The sequence below is a fragment of the Cyprinodon tularosa genome, unplaced genomic scaffold (assembly GCF_016077235.1).
Source record: "Cyprinodon tularosa strain WSP-4 unplaced genomic scaffold, ASM1607723v1 ctg388, whole genome shotgun sequence".
Classification (NCBI taxonomy): Eukaryota; Metazoa; Chordata; class Actinopteri; order Cyprinodontiformes; family Cyprinodontidae; genus Cyprinodon; species Cyprinodon tularosa.
In genome coordinates, this window is record NW_024039105.1 from 1256299 (window position 1) to 1276034 (window position 19736).

At 38.8% G+C, this 19736-nt stretch overlaps 1 protein-coding gene across 1 annotated transcript in view; it reads right to left on the reverse strand.

Annotated features, from left to right (window-relative positions):
• Nucleotides 1–308: 308 nt before the first annotated feature.
• The window catches only part of cwc22 (CWC22 spliceosome associated protein homolog), a 31538-nt gene continuing 12110 nt past the window's right edge, over nt 309–19736 (reverse strand). Inside the window, exons 4-20 of the mRNA XM_038297451.1 lie at nt 18622–19031; nt 18236–18490; nt 14529–14657; nt 14190–14358; nt 13500–13553; nt 13253–13388; nt 12021–12227; nt 11858–11920; nt 11680–11775; nt 10525–10606; nt 10007–10067; nt 5690–5767; nt 3851–4003; nt 3610–3737; nt 3258–3359; nt 2949–3139; nt 309–1711 (exon numbers count right to left, since the gene is read on the reverse strand). Coding sequence (XP_038153379.1) covers nt 1272–1711; nt 2949–3139; nt 3258–3359; nt 3610–3737; nt 3851–4003; nt 5690–5767; nt 10007–10067; nt 10525–10606; nt 11680–11775; nt 11858–11920; nt 12021–12227; nt 13253–13388; nt 13500–13553; nt 14190–14358; nt 14529–14657; nt 18236–18490; nt 18622–19031 — 2754 coding nt within the window. The 3' untranslated portion in view covers nt 309–1271. The remainder of the gene's footprint in view (nt 1712–2948; nt 3140–3257; nt 3360–3609; nt 3738–3850; nt 4004–5689; nt 5768–10006; nt 10068–10524; nt 10607–11679; nt 11776–11857; nt 11921–12020; nt 12228–13252; nt 13389–13499; nt 13554–14189; nt 14359–14528; nt 14658–18235; nt 18491–18621; nt 19032–19736) is intronic.

Below are 19736 nucleotides of genomic sequence, written 5' to 3' on the forward strand. Positions count from 1 at the left end.
AAAATGAAAACAGGGTTTAACATGGAATTGTTTTGCTGTAGAGCACATCCAAACACACAGCTGCAATATTTATCAGTCGCTGCTCAATGTTCCAGAAAACCTGTTTCCTTATTTCTCCACATCTCTGATCAGTCAGTTGTTGCTTGGTGTTCATCTTTGCTTTCTGTTCACCAATATTGTCAGCAAAACAACCTGGAACTTTAAATAAATTACATGCAGATGTCTTTAGCTAATTAGACTACTGTCAAAGGAAGCTGGTTGCGCTGAACTTTAATTAAGAATATCACAGTAAAAGGTGGCAAAAAAAGCAATTTTCAGATTTTTATTGGGAAAAAAATATTGATAACCATATGTATCCTTTATCATTTTGTACTTCGTCTTTTACATAAAAACCCAATGCAAAACAATATACCAGCACAAATTCTATACATCAACACGAGCAGGTAAGCAAACAGTCTGTAACTTCACTGGGTACTTTCAACCATTTAATGAAAACAATGCATCAGTGCTGGAGTCTTTGTCATTTGCTCATCTGCAGCCCCTGGGTGTCGTCTCTTCATTCGTTGACCTGTTCCGCTGCGGTATGCAACAAACACCTCCATGTGTCCAGTGTGTTATAAGTACTCTGTTGCTTCACAGCGGCTCGGTCTTTGATCAACTTGTATAAAATAGCTCTTTTGACAATGAAGCAAACCCTTTATTCAGCTATGGTGGCTTTGAAGCTGGAGCTCAGACGCAGCTAAAACATCCCGGGGCCAAACTGCTCAGTGTGAACAGATGTGGACATAATGCTGCTGACTGCAGGGGACTTTCCTCACACGCAGCAATTTGGAGGAAACCGCTGTTACTTTTGTTAAAAGCTTCAACATATAAAAATGATCAGTTTACAAAAGTGGAGTTAGTTGAAAATATCGATGTTGATGGATTATTTAGGTCAAGGCCATCGATTGCAGAAACAAGTGCTGGCAGCTCTGGACTGAATATGTTAAACTCACTAAGTCGGTGTGACTGCAGCTCTAACAGTATAAAGTTCTCTGAAAGTAAAAGTCAAAGGAAAAAAAAACAATCAAAAACATCTACAACAACTTTAATGGTTTTGTATTTATCCTGATTTTATAAACAACAAAAATCAACAATAGAAAAATCACTTAAGGGGAAAGAGGATGACGGGTCCGAGTTTAGGACAAAGGAATCGGGACGGGGTAAAGAAGGACGACAGAAGAGAGGGATGGAAGTTTCCCTCGTCTGTCAGTCATCAGTCCATCATAGTTTCATCTCCTCCTCCTCTCCTCTCTCTCTCTGTTCCTGTCTCTGTTCTCTTTATTCCTCTCTCTATCCCTCTCCCTCTCTCTCTTCTCCTCATGCTCTCTCTCCCTCCCTCGCTCCCTGTCTCTATGTCTCCCTCTGTCCCTTTCACCTGCATCATCTCTTTGTCTGTCCATTTTCTGTCTCCTGCCATCCTCCTGCAGCTCCTCTTCCTCGGGTCTTTCTTCGCGCCTACGTCCCCGGGTGTCCTCACGTGTGCGTTGGTCCAAGTCACGTTCACGCTCCCTTCTGTCCCTCTTTGCCTGCTTGTCCACGTTGTTCTCTTCTTTATCTTTCCTGCCTCCCTTTTGCTTCTTGTCCAGTTTCACCTTCTTCTTCTTGCTCTTTTCTTTCTTCTTTTTCTCTTCACCGCGTACCTTTCTCTTCTTATGTTTGTTGTCAGAATCTGGAAGACATAAATAGAAATAAAACAGAGTAATTAATTTTACCAACTGCATTTAAGGCTGTCCTTTTATTCTAAGAACATACTCTGATGTGTTTGACTTGTTGCATTACACACGTTATAACAGAACAAAGCACAATTGAGCAGGTTTTATTTCTACAATCAAGCAGCAGCAGACTCTCAAACCATCCGCATCTCTTAGAATCAGCTCTAAAAGTTTCCCTGTAGTCAGTTTAACCCAAAGGCTTTTTTAATGTGTTCTGCAGTGAAGCAGGAAGAAAACTAATGATTCGTAAAACAAGTTTACAGCATTTTTTCCAACAGGAATGGAGAGGGGAAACAAAAAAGCCAAGAATACAGATGATGCTCTCTAGACACCAGTTTGGCAAATTCTACCTGAAATTAAAACATAAAGGGTTATATTAGTCGAATATTACTTCAATAATAAATAAATCTGTTTGACAGAATAATGTTCTACTATAAGAATGAATGAATTTATTTAAAGATTAACAGTTCCAGGCAACGTTTAACACCATATGAAAAGGTAAAACTCGTAGAGATCCCATAGTTTAAGGATTCAGCTTTCTTCTATTTAAAGAACCTTGAAAATCCTGAAAACATTACACCTTTTATCACATCACAACCTCGACTCTTGTTTTTCAAGCTGGACTTTAATGAGACATATTAACACAAATAAACATAACAAGAGTTAAAGGAAAACTAAAATTTTTACCATTAAAAAAAACAGTATCACAGCCTCCATCTGTATTCATATCTAACAACTGAATTAGTCTTGTTTCTGTTTCATTCTGTGATCAGCGTCATTGTCTCTGCGGTGTATTCCCGCTGCACAACTCGGTCACAGTCATGTTTCTCCATGCAGATAATATTTTGTTTTTTATTAAAACAAACCCTATAATAGGATTTCATAATCTTAATCTATCTAAACCTCTGCTGAGTTCATATTGCTACTTAGTTAGCGATGTTCTCTAACGGGTCTCAGAGGCCTTTGTAGGACAGCAAGATTAATACCGACAATAAATTATGCACAATTATTAAATTATGGACTCTATTTATTTGGGGACATTCTAAGTTGAACGGTACAAGAGGGTAAATGCGAATGCATGACAAGTTAAATTTTTTCTTCTGAAAAATTAGTAAAAATGCAACCGCCCCGCAAATGTACTAGAAACAAAAGCATAAAAAAAAAAAAATAACAACAAGATTCAGCCTGGTGTACCTGAGCTGCTGCTGCTGGAGGAGGAGGAGTCAGAATCTGAAGAGTCAGAATCTGATTCGCTGGAGGAATCAGAGGACGAAGAGTCTGAAGATGAGGAAGAGGAGGAGGACGACGAGTCGGATGATTCAACTTCCTGGTTTTGAGTCATGATCATCTTTGGTGCGTTCTTCAGGTGTTCCCTCAACTCGTCGCTGTTTGAACAATGATGTCAAACATGATGTTGAATAAATAATGATACCAGATGAAGTGAAGCCTCAGACATGGAGCACCTGACCTCTGTGTTTGTGGAAAATAAAGTAGAGAACTTACGTCAAGCCTCCCAGTCCTATGGAGGTGAAGAAGTTGATGGCAAAGCGAGTGTTTCTGGGATTGTCACGAGGAAATAGACCTTCGAAGAAACTCTGCAGGGATCTGCAATAAAACCAACAGATTAGCAATTACTCAAATGAGAACCATAATAATGTTCGCTTTATATAGATGTTTATTAAAATTAATGAGAGAATATTGAGGTGGTCTTTAATTGTTTAATACATTATTCTTAATTTGTGTCTTGCTACTCAGAAACTGTCCTTAAATGTGAAGTACTACAGCTTTGTTTGATGTGTTTATCTCTGATAATAGAAACCAGGTTCCTCTGAAGTGTGTGCCTGTTTTTTCGTACGGGTCTTTAAGCCGCTGGTTGAGTTTTGGGAGGCCCATGTAGGCACAGAGCTCCTGGAAAAGGATTTTGACAAAAATCCTGCTAGATGATGTTGTAGTTTCTTCACTCATTCGGATGCACTCCAACACCTGATCAACAAACAACGAGAGCAGAGAGGGGAAAAAAAGGAAATGATTGGTTCACCCTCGATTTGGACTTGATTGTGCTGATCAGTGTTTAAACTGGACTGTGTATCCCTTACGCTCCACGGCACAGAGTCTGTGTAGAGCAGATGAGCAAACAGTCGGGCCACGTTCCTCAGCTTGTTGGTCTCCAGCCGATGGATTGTATCATACTGCTCAGAAAATATGGCCTCAAAGCTCTCCATGTACTCCTTTTTCAGCAGACAAAATCTCTGAACAAATAAAAACACAAAAACAGCTTAAAAATGCCTCAATGTTTAAGCTTTCATGTAAACCGAGTAGCAGGTTATCTTGGAGCAATATTACCTCAGCGGTATTCACCAATATAGAAACAAAGTTCCAGGATAGAAATCTGAACCTGACCAGGACCCTAGTACAGAGATCATACTTTAAAAGCCCTTCAAAAAGGGTTCTATAAATTTACAAAAGGAAGGGCAGAGCTAAGCATTTTCAAATTCTACATTTATATAATCAGGTCAAGTCAGTTAAGAAAAAATAGACTAAGATTTTATGTAACATTTCTCGTTTTATTTAATATCTTCAAATTTTTGCAACTTTCTTCCACCTTTTTTTGAAGTGATAGCATGTTAACTATGTCATAAAGGCTAGTCTTAATATCTAACGGTAATATACAATCTATTAGCATAGCGGACTCATCTAAGCTGCAGTTAGCCAACATGCTTTTAACAGCATGTTAGTAACAATTTCATACTAGTTAATGGTAGAATTAGACTGTGTCCGAATGCCCGCCCTAATCACTATATAGGGCACTAGATAGTGGTTAAGACATTTTAGATGAGTGTCCGAACGTCTAGTGGAGGAAAAAGTAGTGGACTCGAAATCCCCCACAATGCACTTTGAAAAGTTCTGATCATCCATGGCCACTAGAGGAGCACATATATCCCGGAATGCTTTGCAAAGCATTATGGGATTCGTTGTCACAGAGGCCCGCTGTGGCTGTAGGCTGTCGCCAACCAACAGTGGTGGCAAATAGAGATGGCGAAGGCATCATGTAGGGAGGCGGAGTTACGAGCCTGAGAAGTATTGATCCTCTGTTCAAATGGTCAGTTAACGGTGATCACTATAAAGTCCACTGTATAGTCCCCACTGTATAGAGTGACTGAGGGATTTAGAAGTTAGAGTGGATGTTTGGACAGAGGCTATTATTTAAAATTTTCAAAACATCACTTTTCCTTTTTAGGAAACATGCTAATATTAGCCTGTGGTATTAAATTAACTTATTTTGTCTAATCAGATGTTAAATTTAAAAGAACTAATATCAACCTTTTAAATTTCAGTCAGGCTAATTTTAGCTTTTTGCATATATTTTCCCAGTACTATAGTTATTTTTGTTCCATTCTTATGCTTCTTCAAGCTAAGCTGTACACATAAAACTCATTTTCAACAGATTTTATCTTCTGTTTTCCACTTTTCTGCTATTCTCTCTCATGACTATATTTCTGATTCTGATATGCTAAAAGAAAAAGCGGATCCTTCACCTTCCAAAGTTTTTTCTGCTTTCATCTCAGCTTCCTGTGACTTTCTATCCATGATATTAATTAAAGCTTTTAAATGTGTCAGTCCGTGTCTCTAACACAATTTTCCACCAAGATTATTTTCATCGCTTCATATTCTTTAAAAGTGTTTCTGCTTCAGTTCTAATCATTGTCCACATTTCTGTGCATTTAGTCAACATCAATGTTAAAAAATGGCTCTCTGCATTTTCCCCACATTGAGGATAAATGCTAATCTTCATAGTTGGCAATGCAAGTTTAATTTAAAATCAAAAGCCTTATGCAATACAAAGTAGCAAGCTTCTTAACCAATCCTAAAAAAAGCAACCAAGTGCATAAGACTTTAAATATGTCAAATCATAGTGTGGTGGTCGAGTGTCTCACCCCAGCAAGTAGGCCGAAGAACTTCTCATAGGTCCTCTGCTGAGCACAGCAGTCCAGGATCATATTGCACAGCTCTTTCTGCTCATAGAAACACAATAAAAAAAATATTTAATGCAATTTAGTCATTTTCATCCAATTAAAAAATATATACATACAGTTTACATCACAAGAATATATTTTTTTTAAATTATACTGGTTATGAAATTTAAGCAAAACATTTCAAAGACTGTAATTGCTATGTTACTATAGGGGGACATTAAGGTCTTGCTATGGGACCACAACCTTAAAATATACTTCTTCTAATATAATAAACAAACACAAAGTGAAATACAATGACTTTAATCTTTAACTTAAGTCCTCACTAGTTATTGAAGTCGAAATTAAAGATATAAATACGTCTGGAGGAACTAAAAGCAACATATTGGTGTTTAAGGTGAGGGATGCTTTTTGTATAAATTTGTTAAATCATCAAATAATAAAGTTACTATCACTAAAATGCATTGGAATCTACCGGGTTGATCGGAATAAAGTTTGACTACAATGTCTGAAAATCTAATTTCTTGTAAATGAATGTTATATAAAAAGAAAAGGAATTAAATTAGTTAGCTTAAAACAACAAAGCCTAGAGTTAATGTAGTGATGTCAGCTTGACAAAGCAGTTATGCTGTAATTTTCACCAGAGTATTAACCGGCTGTCTGGCTGTGATGTAGATCTACGTTAATAGCCTTCTCATCAGCAACATCTGTCCCACACTGAGAAATGGGAGTCCAACTTTTGGCAGCTATAACTAAGTGTTGCTGCAAGTAAAGCAGCAGCTTTCGTTTTTGCTGAACTGAAGAAGGTAGTTAAATATGTAATTATATCTCTGTTGAGCCCTGCAGTGAGCCAGGCAACGTGGCTTAACAGAAGCCGGGCTTTAGCACACGTCAGGCGAGGAGTCATCAGCTGCCTATTTGTGGCGAGTTGGTTAAAGGAAGAGACACTTATTTTTCTAGACTTTGATGTGAAAGTTTCAATAAACAGCAGGATTCTCTGCAGTAAACACTTGAGCAAGCACTGAGGTGTGAGCCTTCAGCAGAGGAAAGGCGTGTCACTGAACAAAGATCTCCGAAAGCGTGCGTCGCAGCTGTTGTGAGAGATTCAGTCATGAAGAGTGACAGGGCTGTCGGCTCCGACCTCTCAAACACGCAGCGTTTATGTCTAAGTGCTTGTGAAGAAAGTCCCTGCCAAGCATGGCAGGTGTTTGCTCTTTGTTCAAGGACATTCTGCGTAAAGCAAGTCTGAAATAGTGAAGATGCATCTGAAGGGCAGGGGGGGGGGGGGTGTTGGAGAAGAAAAATATATTGCATAACATTTCTAACAGAAATAACGTAACAGAAACTTTGGGGTTTGAAACATAAAAAAATATTAGTCATTGCAGGTGAGTTTTGGAGCCAAAAAGTATTTAAAAACCAAACAGAAGAAAGCAACGATGTAATTAAGGAACATTTTTTCTACTTTGCCGAATGATAATAAATAACAATTAAAATTATTTGTATTAATAGCCTGGAATACCTGTCAGAGGTAAACAGAACAAAATTTTTTTTTTAGTTAGTGAGTAAACATCTTCCAAAAAGCTGTTACAAGCCTTCAATTCACCAAACGGCTCTCACCAACCAAAGTACATCCAGACAAAGGATGGTAGCCGTAGCCTTGTACTTTCCTTTTATGAAATAAACACCTTTATCTGCCTAGCTATTATATATAATCTGCCTCCAGCCTTCTCAGTTTCCCTTCTTTCATTTTATTTTAGACCGTTAAGCTGCGTCTCTGTAAACTATATGGTTAAAATTGAGATGGTATTCAATTGTAATGTAATGCAAACTTATAAGCGTAAAATAGTATTTGCACTAATGGAAAATTGGTCTAACTGGTCAGGCTATTGCATTAACACTAAGCACATTGCGAACACACTCAACTTGTAACCAGTTCTAATTCTTTCATCTTAAGATGTGATTTATTTCTAATTCTGAGGAAATAGTTGCCAAGGCTATACCCGCCAAATAAAACGCACGTGTTTAAGGTGATAGCTCAGTCACACGAATAAATATGTTTCAAACTTATGCTCTTTCATCCAACATGTGCTCTAACAGATCCACAATCTTCTAACTGATCCCTTGCTGAAGCCACACTGTCCATCAGAAGATCAGACGGACCACAGGGTGTCGACAGCCTTTGTTCTTGATGTTTAGGTGGCTTTTTTAAGTTTTACATATACAAACCTGCTCTCATTTTAAAAGTGCATGCAGAAAAGTCTCCTAAAAGGATTACTTTTCAAGATGAACGCTTTTTGAATTTGACATACAGCTGCTGACCTTAGGCAGTTTGCACTGGATGAACTGAAGACCATTTATGGAGGAGCAGTGGTCTATAACTAGTAACTATGGAAACATGTTTTAACCTTTTACAACACTTAACAAAACCTGACAGTGTAGAAACGTGTAGAAAGATACTGCACCATTAACACACACACAGATCTGTCCTCACAATCACAGAGTCACGCATAGCTGACCTGCACCTGTCTGAGTATAAAGCTCATAATTACTAATACACACGTGACCTGGAGGACCACACACACACACAGAGGAAGCCTTTAAGCAGCTGACAAAAGGGATGTCACTATAAGTTTCCAAGGAGCACATGAAAACTTTAAGACTGGTTTAAGATTGGTTTAAACATCTGGTCTAAAAGAGTTGAGACTTAGCTAAATGAACCACAGGATAGTATAGAGTATAATGGAATAAACGTATTAAGAATTAATACTAAATACCAACTAAAAAAAAAACTCTTTGTTTCAACAAATAAATATAGAAACCATCTTGTCTGCATAATAAATCAGAAAGGACACATTTATGGTGTAATGAGTGAAGCTACAGAGATAATATAATTTTAAGACATTTTTAACACAAAATTTAATAAAGTCTATATCTAATTTTGAAATAAAGACTAAGAACATATTTAAATATGATGGAAAATCATTATAGTTTATGCTCTCGAATCTCAGAATTCAAAAACCTTAAAGCCTTAAATAACAGGCTATGCTGGTGTTAAAAGAATGTCAAATAATGAATCGAAACTTTGAGATGATGTCATGATGTGGGATATTTAGCAGATCAACCTTTTGAGAGGAAGGTGAAATCAAAGCTCAAACAAATAAAGCCCATCCCTTATCCTCAGATTAATCCTCACTAGTTGAAAACTAAAGTGCACAATGCTAAGTACGTATTCTGAAAACTTAGTAAGGTGAAACAGCGAGAGTTTGACATGATTAGTAAACTTTAGAGAAAATTATGTCAAACAATGAAAAGCCAAAATGTAAGCAATATGAAACCAATTTCAGTTTCAACTCTAGAATGTTTAGCTCCTGTATAAAACCATTTTAAAACATAGGAATAATAAATGCATAATTAATATTAATTAGGCATAACGTGGATGGATTAATGGCTAATTTACCCCCACAGCATGGCATGAAGTTCAACACTGGCCTAATAATTAGCCAAAGGATGTATTTGGCATGTAGTCTAATTTCCTGTTTGTCACAAGCCACGCGGAAGTTATAGAAACCATGTAGAAGATAGCATTTTGCAATTTTATGGATATCGTTAAAAAACGTGTTAAAAAAAAAAAGGGGAAAAAAGCCGTTCACATCAACCTTAAAACGCCACTGCTATGGTGAAACAAGGTGGTGGCAACATCATGCGGTGGTCCATCAGTGGTAGGAAAAGTCAAAATTCAGTGGATGGAGAAATGCAGGGTTATCTAGAGAAAAAGCTGCTAAAGGCTACAAAACATTTGGTTAAAAGTAATGACTTAGTTATACTGAATACAGAAACCAGCCACAACTATTAGCTTCTGTTTGTTTATACCATTGGAAGTCATACATCAGTGATCTTCTACATTGCACTTAGTTACTGCAATGTTTGTCCAGCACATCAAATCTATTTGATGTGATATTTGTGAGAAGCACTTTATGTGGGTTATGCTAGTAATTAGGTCCCTTTTCTCACCATAATAATATGGAATACAGAAAAAAGAAAGAACAAAGATAAATGGCAAAGCCAGAGACTCACCCTTGACATTTTCCTCTATGTGGATTGAGCATTAAACTCTCAGATATCCAGTCTATGATGCCTATGACCCTGATGCTGCTGTATGCCAACAAACTATCACCACAGTTTTTTACTTCTACTCTTTAGTTGTTTTCATATCCAGCAGTGAGAGACTGTGACAGAGGAAACAAATCAGGTAGGTGTGTGTTGTTGTGTTTGTGGACTCACAGTTTGGCTATCAGGAAATTCCATCTTGATCAGCTTGTGGGCGCATTCCTCAAAGTCCAAGCTGAAAAATAATTTCATTAAATTAATTTATATAGTGAAAAATACCACCTCAAGGCACTTTACAAATATATATATACATACACACATATATATACCGCACACCTATACATGATGAGCCAAATGTTTCAAATCTAAAAAAACATTTAAACTCTTTATCAGTAAAACCATGTAGCACAGGCTAAAATTTCTTTGGCCATATTATGTGGATATCATTTCTATGCCATTAAAAAGCAACAACACTCCGAAAATCACTCCACCACCAGATTTCTTAAATTAAAACTGGCCCTCCCAATAACAGCCTCACTCTCTCAAAGCCTTAAATAACAATCCAACTCAATCAAATATAGTAGGAGCTGTAAGTAACAGCCAACACCCAGAGACATAACTGAGTCACCATCTGTGCCAATGTGGATTTCTAAAGCACCGTGTTGTTTCTGTGTGAGAGTGTGCAGGAGTACCTGGACTGAATAGCAAGATAAATGGTTCGTCTGAAAGCAACAAGGTTGACCTCTGTCTTGTCAAAGATGGTAACCTTCTCATCTGAGAGGGAAGCAGAGAGAGGGGAGAGTTTTTAGTGATGTAGACGACGCGGCTTAAATTATTGCCAAACATTTCCTCCCTCAATATTCAGCTGAATACAAGCAAAAAAAAACACTTTAGGGACATAAGTTAACATCCTAAATGATGATGTTAAATCACAGCAGCACTTGAACAGAACCTTACAACCTTAAATACTGAATATTGCAGAATGTAACAGATTCTAGTTTCTCTTAATCTCTGCCCTGCCAATCTGGATTATGACCGACTTTAAATTTCTGCTGAGATTTGAAAATTTGTTGTCATGAACTTTGTTTTAGTTTTCCAAAAGTGAAAAAAACAAAAAGCAAAAAAAAAAAATAATAATAATAATCTAATCTAAAGGCTTCTCTAGGGGGCCCTTAACAGATGTAGACGTTTTATACCAAAGGACTATAAAGCTGTATCAAAAATGTTTTTAATTGATGCATCCATTAGTCCTCATTTGGCTCTTATTACAAAAATAAAAAGCTATGAAAGCATTTGCTATAAATTGATATGTTTGCAGACCAGAAAAACTATAAGCTTGCAATTTGGTAGTCAGCATTTTCAGGATCTAAACTTTTGATCACCAATGAAGGCAGATAGACCAGACAGTACCACTTGATTTTACTGTTAAAAGCTTCAAAAAGTTTATTTTCGTTATTGTTAGTCAGGCCTGAAACCCTTGGGGAATATCATATGCTTAAATAAAATATTAAGAACCAATGTGTTTAAGAATAACAGACAAAAAAGGAGCAAAATCTTATTTTTTTTATTTGGGTTAAAGTATCTTTGATTTGAATTTTGTCCTTAATTTGTCAAAAAAAAACACAAAAAAAACAGAATTTAAATAAGTTAGCAAACATTTCCATAGTTAATAGGTTTATAAAGCTAGCTGAGTCTAAAAATACAGGATTTTTAAATCAAAATACAAAACAAATGATACTAAAAAGGTTACAAAGACCCTCACTAACATGGTTTTCATAGTATGTGGTAAAAATGAGCATAATGACCCTTTATTGAAATCATCAGAGACTTTAATCTATCAGTCTTACCTTCTCCCCCTTCCTCGTTCTCCTCTTCCTCCTCCTCGTCTTCGTCGCTGCCATCTCCCTCCTCTCCTGAATCGCTGCTGCCCTCGTCTAGGATATCTGATAGAAGGTGACAGCTGATTGGTCAAACTGTGAGAGAGGAAATAACTGAACTAAACCTCAAAATGAAGGCCTTTCTAACCTCTCTTAATGGTTTTGTATTTCTCCTCGTTCTCCAGGAAGTCTGGGTCCATCTTGAAAACGTCTACAAGGACACAAACACTGATTAAAGCGGACCCAAAACATATATATATATATATATATATATATATATTGTTAATTGTGCTCCTTTTTCTGCATCTTACTGAGAATATCCTCTGGGTTATACTCGTCATCCAGAGGCAGCATGTGGGTGAACTGGTCCTCTTCGTCCACCAGGTCCAGGCCGTCAGGGATGACAGGGTGATCTTTAAAACCATCCTTCCTGATGGCAAACATCACCTCAATCATGTACTGGATCCTTTTGTCGATGGTCGACTCATGGAGGATGTTCCTGAGACGCTCAAATATGGCTGCAAAGAGAGAAGGAATTTTTTTTTTTAGATATTCCGTACATTTCAAATGCAGAAATAAAATGAACATTTTCAAATTAAAAGAACAAGTTTTAGATCAAATCTGCCCTTTCAATAATAAGTGTACGTTAGAGTTCACAAATATGTTTCGTTTTTTCCCCACCCTTTAATTTCCTTTTATAGCTTTTTTTTTTTATAAACAAAAAAGGTCTGCAATATTTTCTAATAATTTCTAAAATCCAATTAAATTAGATGCTATGCAAAGACCTGATCTCTCTATAAATGTAACACTGAATTCCTAAGCAAAGCAACTTGGAACATAAATACATTTCTTCCTTTACATAGATTGTTTTCGTGTAACTAAACTGGGATGGCTAAAGATGCAGACATAAAAGTCAAATGATGGAATAAAATAGATAAAAATGTTCATTCATATTCTGGGGAGATCTTATCTGTGGGTATATCTGGGTGCTTACCTCAGATATTTACTATTACCACTGGTCTGATCAGGTCTGGACAGACCGTAGGAGAACAGAAACTGTTGAAAGGGTGTCAATCGAACAAAGAGCAGCCATTTTGACTCGGTTGAGTAAGAAAAATAATATTTCAAAAATAAATGGTAGAGTACTAAAGTTATAAAATTCACTTCATTAGATTGCAACCCACATACAATTTAACCAGCAGGAGGCTAAAGAGGTTAATTTACTAGAAAGATAAGCAGACAGACTAATGAGGCATGAACATTTTTTGGATTTGTATGAAATATTTCTTCAGCTTCAAGCCTTTAAAATAAATAAATTACAAAAACTTAAAACTAGAAGGAAGGAGAACCAAAAGCGATAAGAAAGGAAAAAGCAAGAAAGGAGGGAGATAGGACATAAGGAAGGAAGAAAAGCATTATATGAAAAATAGGGAATAATGACAGTTAAAGACACAAGCATTGGAGGTAAAAAGGACACCAAGGAAGAAGGATGCTTATCCATTTGATCAGATCACATTATGTTAAAGTGAGTGATGATGCCCACCATTGATTCCTCGAGGTGAGACCTCGGTCAGTTTGAGTCCGCACTCCTTCAGGAAAGAGATGGCCACCTCCACGCTGTCGTCGGTCGGACGCTCCAGCAGCAGAGTGAGCATTTCCAAACATAAAACCTCATGGGCCTAAAGAGGGAACGAAGTCAGAGAAGCAGGAAGACCATGAACAGAGATAAACAACCTCACTGTATGCAACTCCACCGAGTTACAATAGAGGAATGAGAAAGCAGAACCTACCACATTTTGGTTGATGAGATGAGCCACAAACTTCGAAGCTGTCAGGCATTGTTGCTGCAAAAGAAGGTTTTAATGAACAAAAGGTAATAAAAACAACAACCTTTTAGACACATTTAGTGTCACAGTGAGGATAAAACTGTTCCACTGCCCAATTAACTGCCTCAACCAAAGTGAACATATTGCACAAACTTCAACAGGTTAGGTTGAAAAGCTCCCCCTACTGCCAATTACTGCTCTTATTTAGCTCCAGACCCATCTCCACTCAGTGCTTTGGACTCAAAAGGCTTCAATCTGTTCACACTGGAAAACTTCTACCTCAGGGAATTTGGGTGCATCCATTACACTAAAATTGCTCATTCATTCGAAAGCTACTAACAATTAATGACTGACTAACATTTCTAACCATTATACTTCGACTGCATATTGATGATAAATGTTAAACAATTTAAAGTTACTTTGAACCCAAAATTAAGCTCCTAAAAAAACTGAATGTTCCACAAAAAGAAATAAATACAAAATTTTAAGATTGAAATATCACATAACAGCTCGTTAATTCACAGGCTATTAAGTATGCTAAATTAAAACCCAACTGGTTACCAAACACATTTTTTGACCTCAGAGAAGATTAAAAAGAGACGTAGGAGTGCAGTTAAGTGGTGACTACACATGCTGTGACTGGCTTTTAGTCACCTTGAGGTTGCGGCGGTAGCTCCTCCTGAAGTTTAGAATGAGGCGCTTAAGGATCAGCTCTCCAATCTGTGGGAACTTTGAGTTGATGATGGCCACCACAGCAGCATAGACATGAGTAAAGATGGGGGAAGCTGCCTGTGCCTGGAGCACTGACCGAGCCAGGAGACCCCTAACAGGAAGACAGAGGAGTGGTCAAGTTACAAGAGCAAACCTCTTCCTGCATGTGATTCCAGTAAAGGCTGTTTTATATTGTTTAAGAAACATTTAAAAGGTTAATAAGTAAATCAGAATGTGAATTAGCGCACTTATTGTCGTTGTGTATCTGAAGTAAACGTTTACCTTCCTCTGACGATGTTTTCCTGCAGCAGCTCCTGGATGATGTTTACAATGTTGGACACATTGACCTTGTTGATCAGACCATTGATGGACTTCTTCAGAGCCTCCCAACTCATCCTCTGATAGGCCAGGCTGTAAAAAAGACAACATCAGCAGTCTTAAACTCCACTTATGAACATACATTTTACATTTAATGCAACGCACTTGACTGTTCAACCAAGCAATGTTTAGACTGAGATAATACATGTATCTGTGTGTTATTTAAATGTAGAGAGTCAGGATCATAATAATCATACCCTTCAGATTCGATTCACCAAACAACCTAACAAAAATATTGGGTTGAATGACGTCTATGGGACTCTGTAGACCAGCGGTCCCCAACCTTTTTTGCACCACGGACCGCTATATGTCAGACAATATTCTCATGGACCGGCCGGGGGGAGGGGTTTGTACGATCAATTAAATTTATACGACTGGCATAAAATCAAATACAAACAGCATAAAAATAAAACAACAACCCGGTCCCATCGAGGCGTAATTGGAGAAAATGACAGATGAAGTGTGCTCCTGGTGTCCAGTCTGCTCCGTAGCTTTGTTTTGGTCGCTGTAACCGCAGAAAATCCCGCTTCACAAAGATAGGATGTTATAGAAAGGATGAGTCTTGAACTGAATTAACCTGCGTCAAGAGGCACAGATGCACCGACTGATGTAATTGGGAGAGAATGCCGCAATTTTTTATATTTTTCAAAATAAAACATCACTCAGACTCTGATCGTCGATAAATTATATATATATATATATGTATATATATATATACTTTTTTCTGTGCGGCCCTGTGTCAGTGGTTGGGGACCGCTGCTGTAGACTGCAAAGCCTCCAAGTGTTCAATCAAAGCAGATCGGCGGTCTATTTTGATTGGACCTTTGCAGAAATTCAACAGTAATAAAAAGAGCCAGACAGGAAGTAAGACAAGGCATCCATTTTTCTTCTACCCCTTTTCTGACTGCAGAATTTAAGCACCGTTTACAATTCTGGCTTTTATTTCCTGATGAGGATTACCAGTAACATACTCTCATATGAATACTCAAACCTAGAGGTGAAGAAAAAAAATAGATTTGAGCTCAAATTGCGTTTCTAACATTTAAAGATTCGGAATCGATTCTCATTTTCTTTAAAAACGATTTTTTTTTTGTGGGTGCGGATGTGCCTGATCAGGCACTGTAGTGTTTGGTCAAACTAATGAGCAGCATGAGCTATGCACATGCATGCAAGCGTTAGCCTAGCAGGCTACAGCGTGGTGTGTAGTGTTGTGTGCGCTACTGTGTTTGTTGCCGCTAAAGTATGGATGACGAAGAAAAAGAAATTCAACCGCCTCTGCGGTCTTTAAAAGCAACCATTTGGAAACATTTTGGATTTTACTTTCAACCCGGCCCGGGTAAGAAAGGGTAAGAAAATTTACCGTATTTTCACGACTATAAGGCGCACTTAAACGTCTTTTTTTTCCCTCAAAATGTGCGGTGCGCCCTATGGTGCGGTGCGCCTTATGTGTGTTGTAACTGCGACTTTTGAGACCACCTCATTGAGGAGATGATGAAAGAGTGGCTGAATGTAAGGAGACCAGGTGTTTTTTTCCACTCATCACCATCGCTGTTAATATGTAACTCCATGCGTGCCCATCTCACAGCTGATGTGAAAAACATGGGGAAACAAATTAACCCTGCGCTCGCTGTTCAACCGCTCGACATCGGTGTGAACCGGACCCAGCAGGTGCAGCAGAAGCAGCGAGTTTACATGCAAAGTCAATGGTTGACGCGCGTATAGGCGCAGCAAAAGGTCCTGCAGCGCGTTTTGAGCTGCAGGTGCAGCGCGTCGGGAGCGTGCCGCCAACGCGCTGCTGCTGCTCGAGATGGAAAAATTGAAGTTTTGCTGCTGGACGCGCCGCATCAACCAATCAGAGAAGCTGATCTGGGAGCTGACAGCGAGACAGACACAGCGCTCTGATGACATATGATATTAACGCAAATGAAACGGGCTGGGGAGATGATGAAAGGCAGGTGTATGTGAGGAGACCAGGTGCTTTTTTCCACGCATCACCATCGCTGCGTGCCCATCTCACAGCCGATGTGAAAAAAAAAGATGAATCAAATGAACGCTGTGCTCGCCGTTATCCCGGGGGGTCTGACAAAGGAACTTCAACCGCTCGACATCAGTGTAAAGCAGCCGTTCAAAGTAAGGCTGTGAGCGGCGTGGGAGCGATGGATGACAGACGGAGAGCACAGTTTCAGGATAAGTGGAAGGCAGCGCCGGGCAAGTTACGCCACCGTTTGCGGATGGATTGTAGATGCTTGGACTAACGTGTCTGCTGGCTCTGTTGTTCAAGCTTTCGCAAAAGCCGGCATTATTTCTGAGGAGCGAAAGTGACTGACAGCGAAGAATGGGAAATTGGCATGTCTGATTTAGCGCAGCTGTTTAATTCAGAAACAGAGGATGATGACTTTGATGGGTTTGATTAATACTTTGTAATAAATACATGAATAAAGCACAAACATACTCAGTTTTGCTCCCGCTCTATTTTTCAACCTGAAAACTTAATTCAACAGCAGCCTCTGGTCTCCTCCTCCTCTTCAGCGCGGTGGCTGGCAGGTGTTTTTTCATCTAAATAATCTAAATCTTGCAGCTATATTTGCTGTGATCAGTGGGAATAAAGTAGTTTTAATATGTTTTTAAGTGAGAAAGGCCACCTGAAAACTTCATAATTGCAGTCAGTTCATCCAGATTATCTATTTCTGTCGGAGGCGCTCAGACCCCCACATACCAGCGGTACACCGACAGTAAATCCCTTCAACAGCAGCCTCACACGGCGGCTGGCAGGTGTTTTTCATCTAAATAATTTACAGTGCAGGCACCAGGATACCGGCAATAAAAGCGAACATATTCCGTCGGCAGGTTTCAGGATTTTAAGTTAATTTAGGAGTAATCACAGCGCTGTGTCATCTGCGATGTGTCTGTCTCATGGCCAGCTCCCAGGTTTGATTAATTTGTAATAAATACATGAATAAAGCACAGTCATACTCAGTTTTGGGCCCGCTGTATTTTTAAAATACGCAGTAGAGCTATTTAAAGGTAGTAGAGGACATGTACCTGTATATAAAAAATGCGCCCTATAGTCCGGTGCGCCTTATGTGTGTGTTAAATACAGAAATGGGACACATAACTGAGACTGCGCCTTTTAGTACGGTGCGCCTTATGGTCGTGAAAATACGGTACCTTTCGGTGTTTACATTATTGCAATAGGTAAATAAAACATTTAAAATGATAAATTCTTTATAAATGTACTCTTCTTTCATGCCAGCAGACTGGAATAGATCCTGAGAATTGTTTTGAATCGTAAATTAATCCTTTCTGAATTGAATCGTATGGATTTAAAAGAATCGGGAAAAAATCTAATCGTGATCCCAAATCGAATTGTGGGAATCCCAAAGATTCACAGCCCTACTCAAAGCAGCCCATCTCTTGGTTTGCACTGAGTGGTTGAAGCCTATATGTTTCGGATCGGAGCCTGTAGAGTCGGTCACAGGTGTTGCGTTTTGAGTGTAAAACAAATTTCCAAAAGACAATCAGTAAATGGGTTTGTAGTTTATAAGACTAAACTATAATCTAACACTGCTGTAATCTTCCTGCATCAACAAAGAGATTAAGTAGGATCTAACCTGCTCTTGTCAGTGATTTGCTGCTGCATCATGCGCAGTTTGGCAGGAGGGATGTAAGCGCCACCAGTCCTCGTCAGGATTGGGTCCAATTCCTCTTTTTTCTTCTTGACAGGGGGCTCTTCAGCTGCATCTGGCTCCTTCTTCGCTGTAGGGGAGGCAGAGCGGTCCCGCCTCCTGAACTCTGAATCCTCGTCTCTGTTGCCTCGTCGATCAAAACGTCTATCCCTATCATCACGTCGATCATGATAGCGATCCCTACAACAAAGATAATAGAATTAGGATTAGGTTATTTCTATAGGCATTAATACAAACTGTATTCATTAAATACCTGTCCAATGGAAGGTCTCTTTAATGGAGGTCTATCAAAACGTGTCACTGTTTCTTACCGTGCATAGCGTCTTCTGTCGAAGCGGTCTCTGCTCCGGTCTCTTTCTCTAGATCTCGAACGGTCCCGTCCTCTTGATCTGGATCTGTCTCGTCCCTTAGACCCAGACCTGTTCCGTTCCCTAGACCTAGATCTTCTCCGCTCTCTGGATCTCGAGCTTTGTCTTTCTCTGGATCTGGACCTCGATCTTTGTCTTTCTCTGGATCGGGACCTTTGTTGTTCTTTTGATCTGGACCTTGACCTTATTTGTTCCCTTGATCTGGACCTCGACTTTTCCCGTCCCTTGGAACTTGATCTGTCCTTTTCAGTGGATTGGGATCTGCTTTTTTCTTTGGACCTGGATCTGTCTTCTTTCCTGGAACCCTTACTCTCTCTGGAAGAAGATCTATCACGTTCCTTGGACTTGGATCTCTAGAATGACAACAAAAAAGGAATCAGCATTTATTCACCATTTCCAAGTAGTAAACCAACAACAATTATCTTAATGCAGGCTGAAATTGTCACAAGACAATTTTCCTGCATGTCACGAGAAATGCAGGAAAACATGCTGCCTTCTGCTAAAGAGTATTTGCGACAGTTTCGGAATTATGTAAAGGCCTATAGCTAGCTGCAGAAGTCGAGTCTATGATGCCAGTCAGGTAGATGCATGATTTGTATTCAAATTGTTCTTCTGAGGTGGTTTTCACAAATAAAGAGATAGTTCTCAGTCCTATGATTCAAACATGGCAAATGTCTGTAAGAGAATCCAAATTATGCCTCAGATATTTGTGGGCAGTTTGACATACACTTAACTATCTCTTCATACAATTATTGGATAATATCTATCTTATACAACTCCTGAAGAGCATAACCACAGGTCATGATGGACACCCTGAGTCTGTGCAGGCACCAGGCATTAAGTCTGAATTCTGATCAGATGCTAACAGACCCATCCTCATCAGTAAACAAGGAAAAGCAATAGATATTTATTATGTCTATGATGGAGGCAAAGAACACATGCAAAAGGTCAGGCTATGCCCCCCTCCAAGGAAATATTGTACCATTTAATTTAAAAGCACCAGTCTAAAGCACTGCATCAGAATCAGAAATACTTTAATAATCCCAGAGGGAAATTAC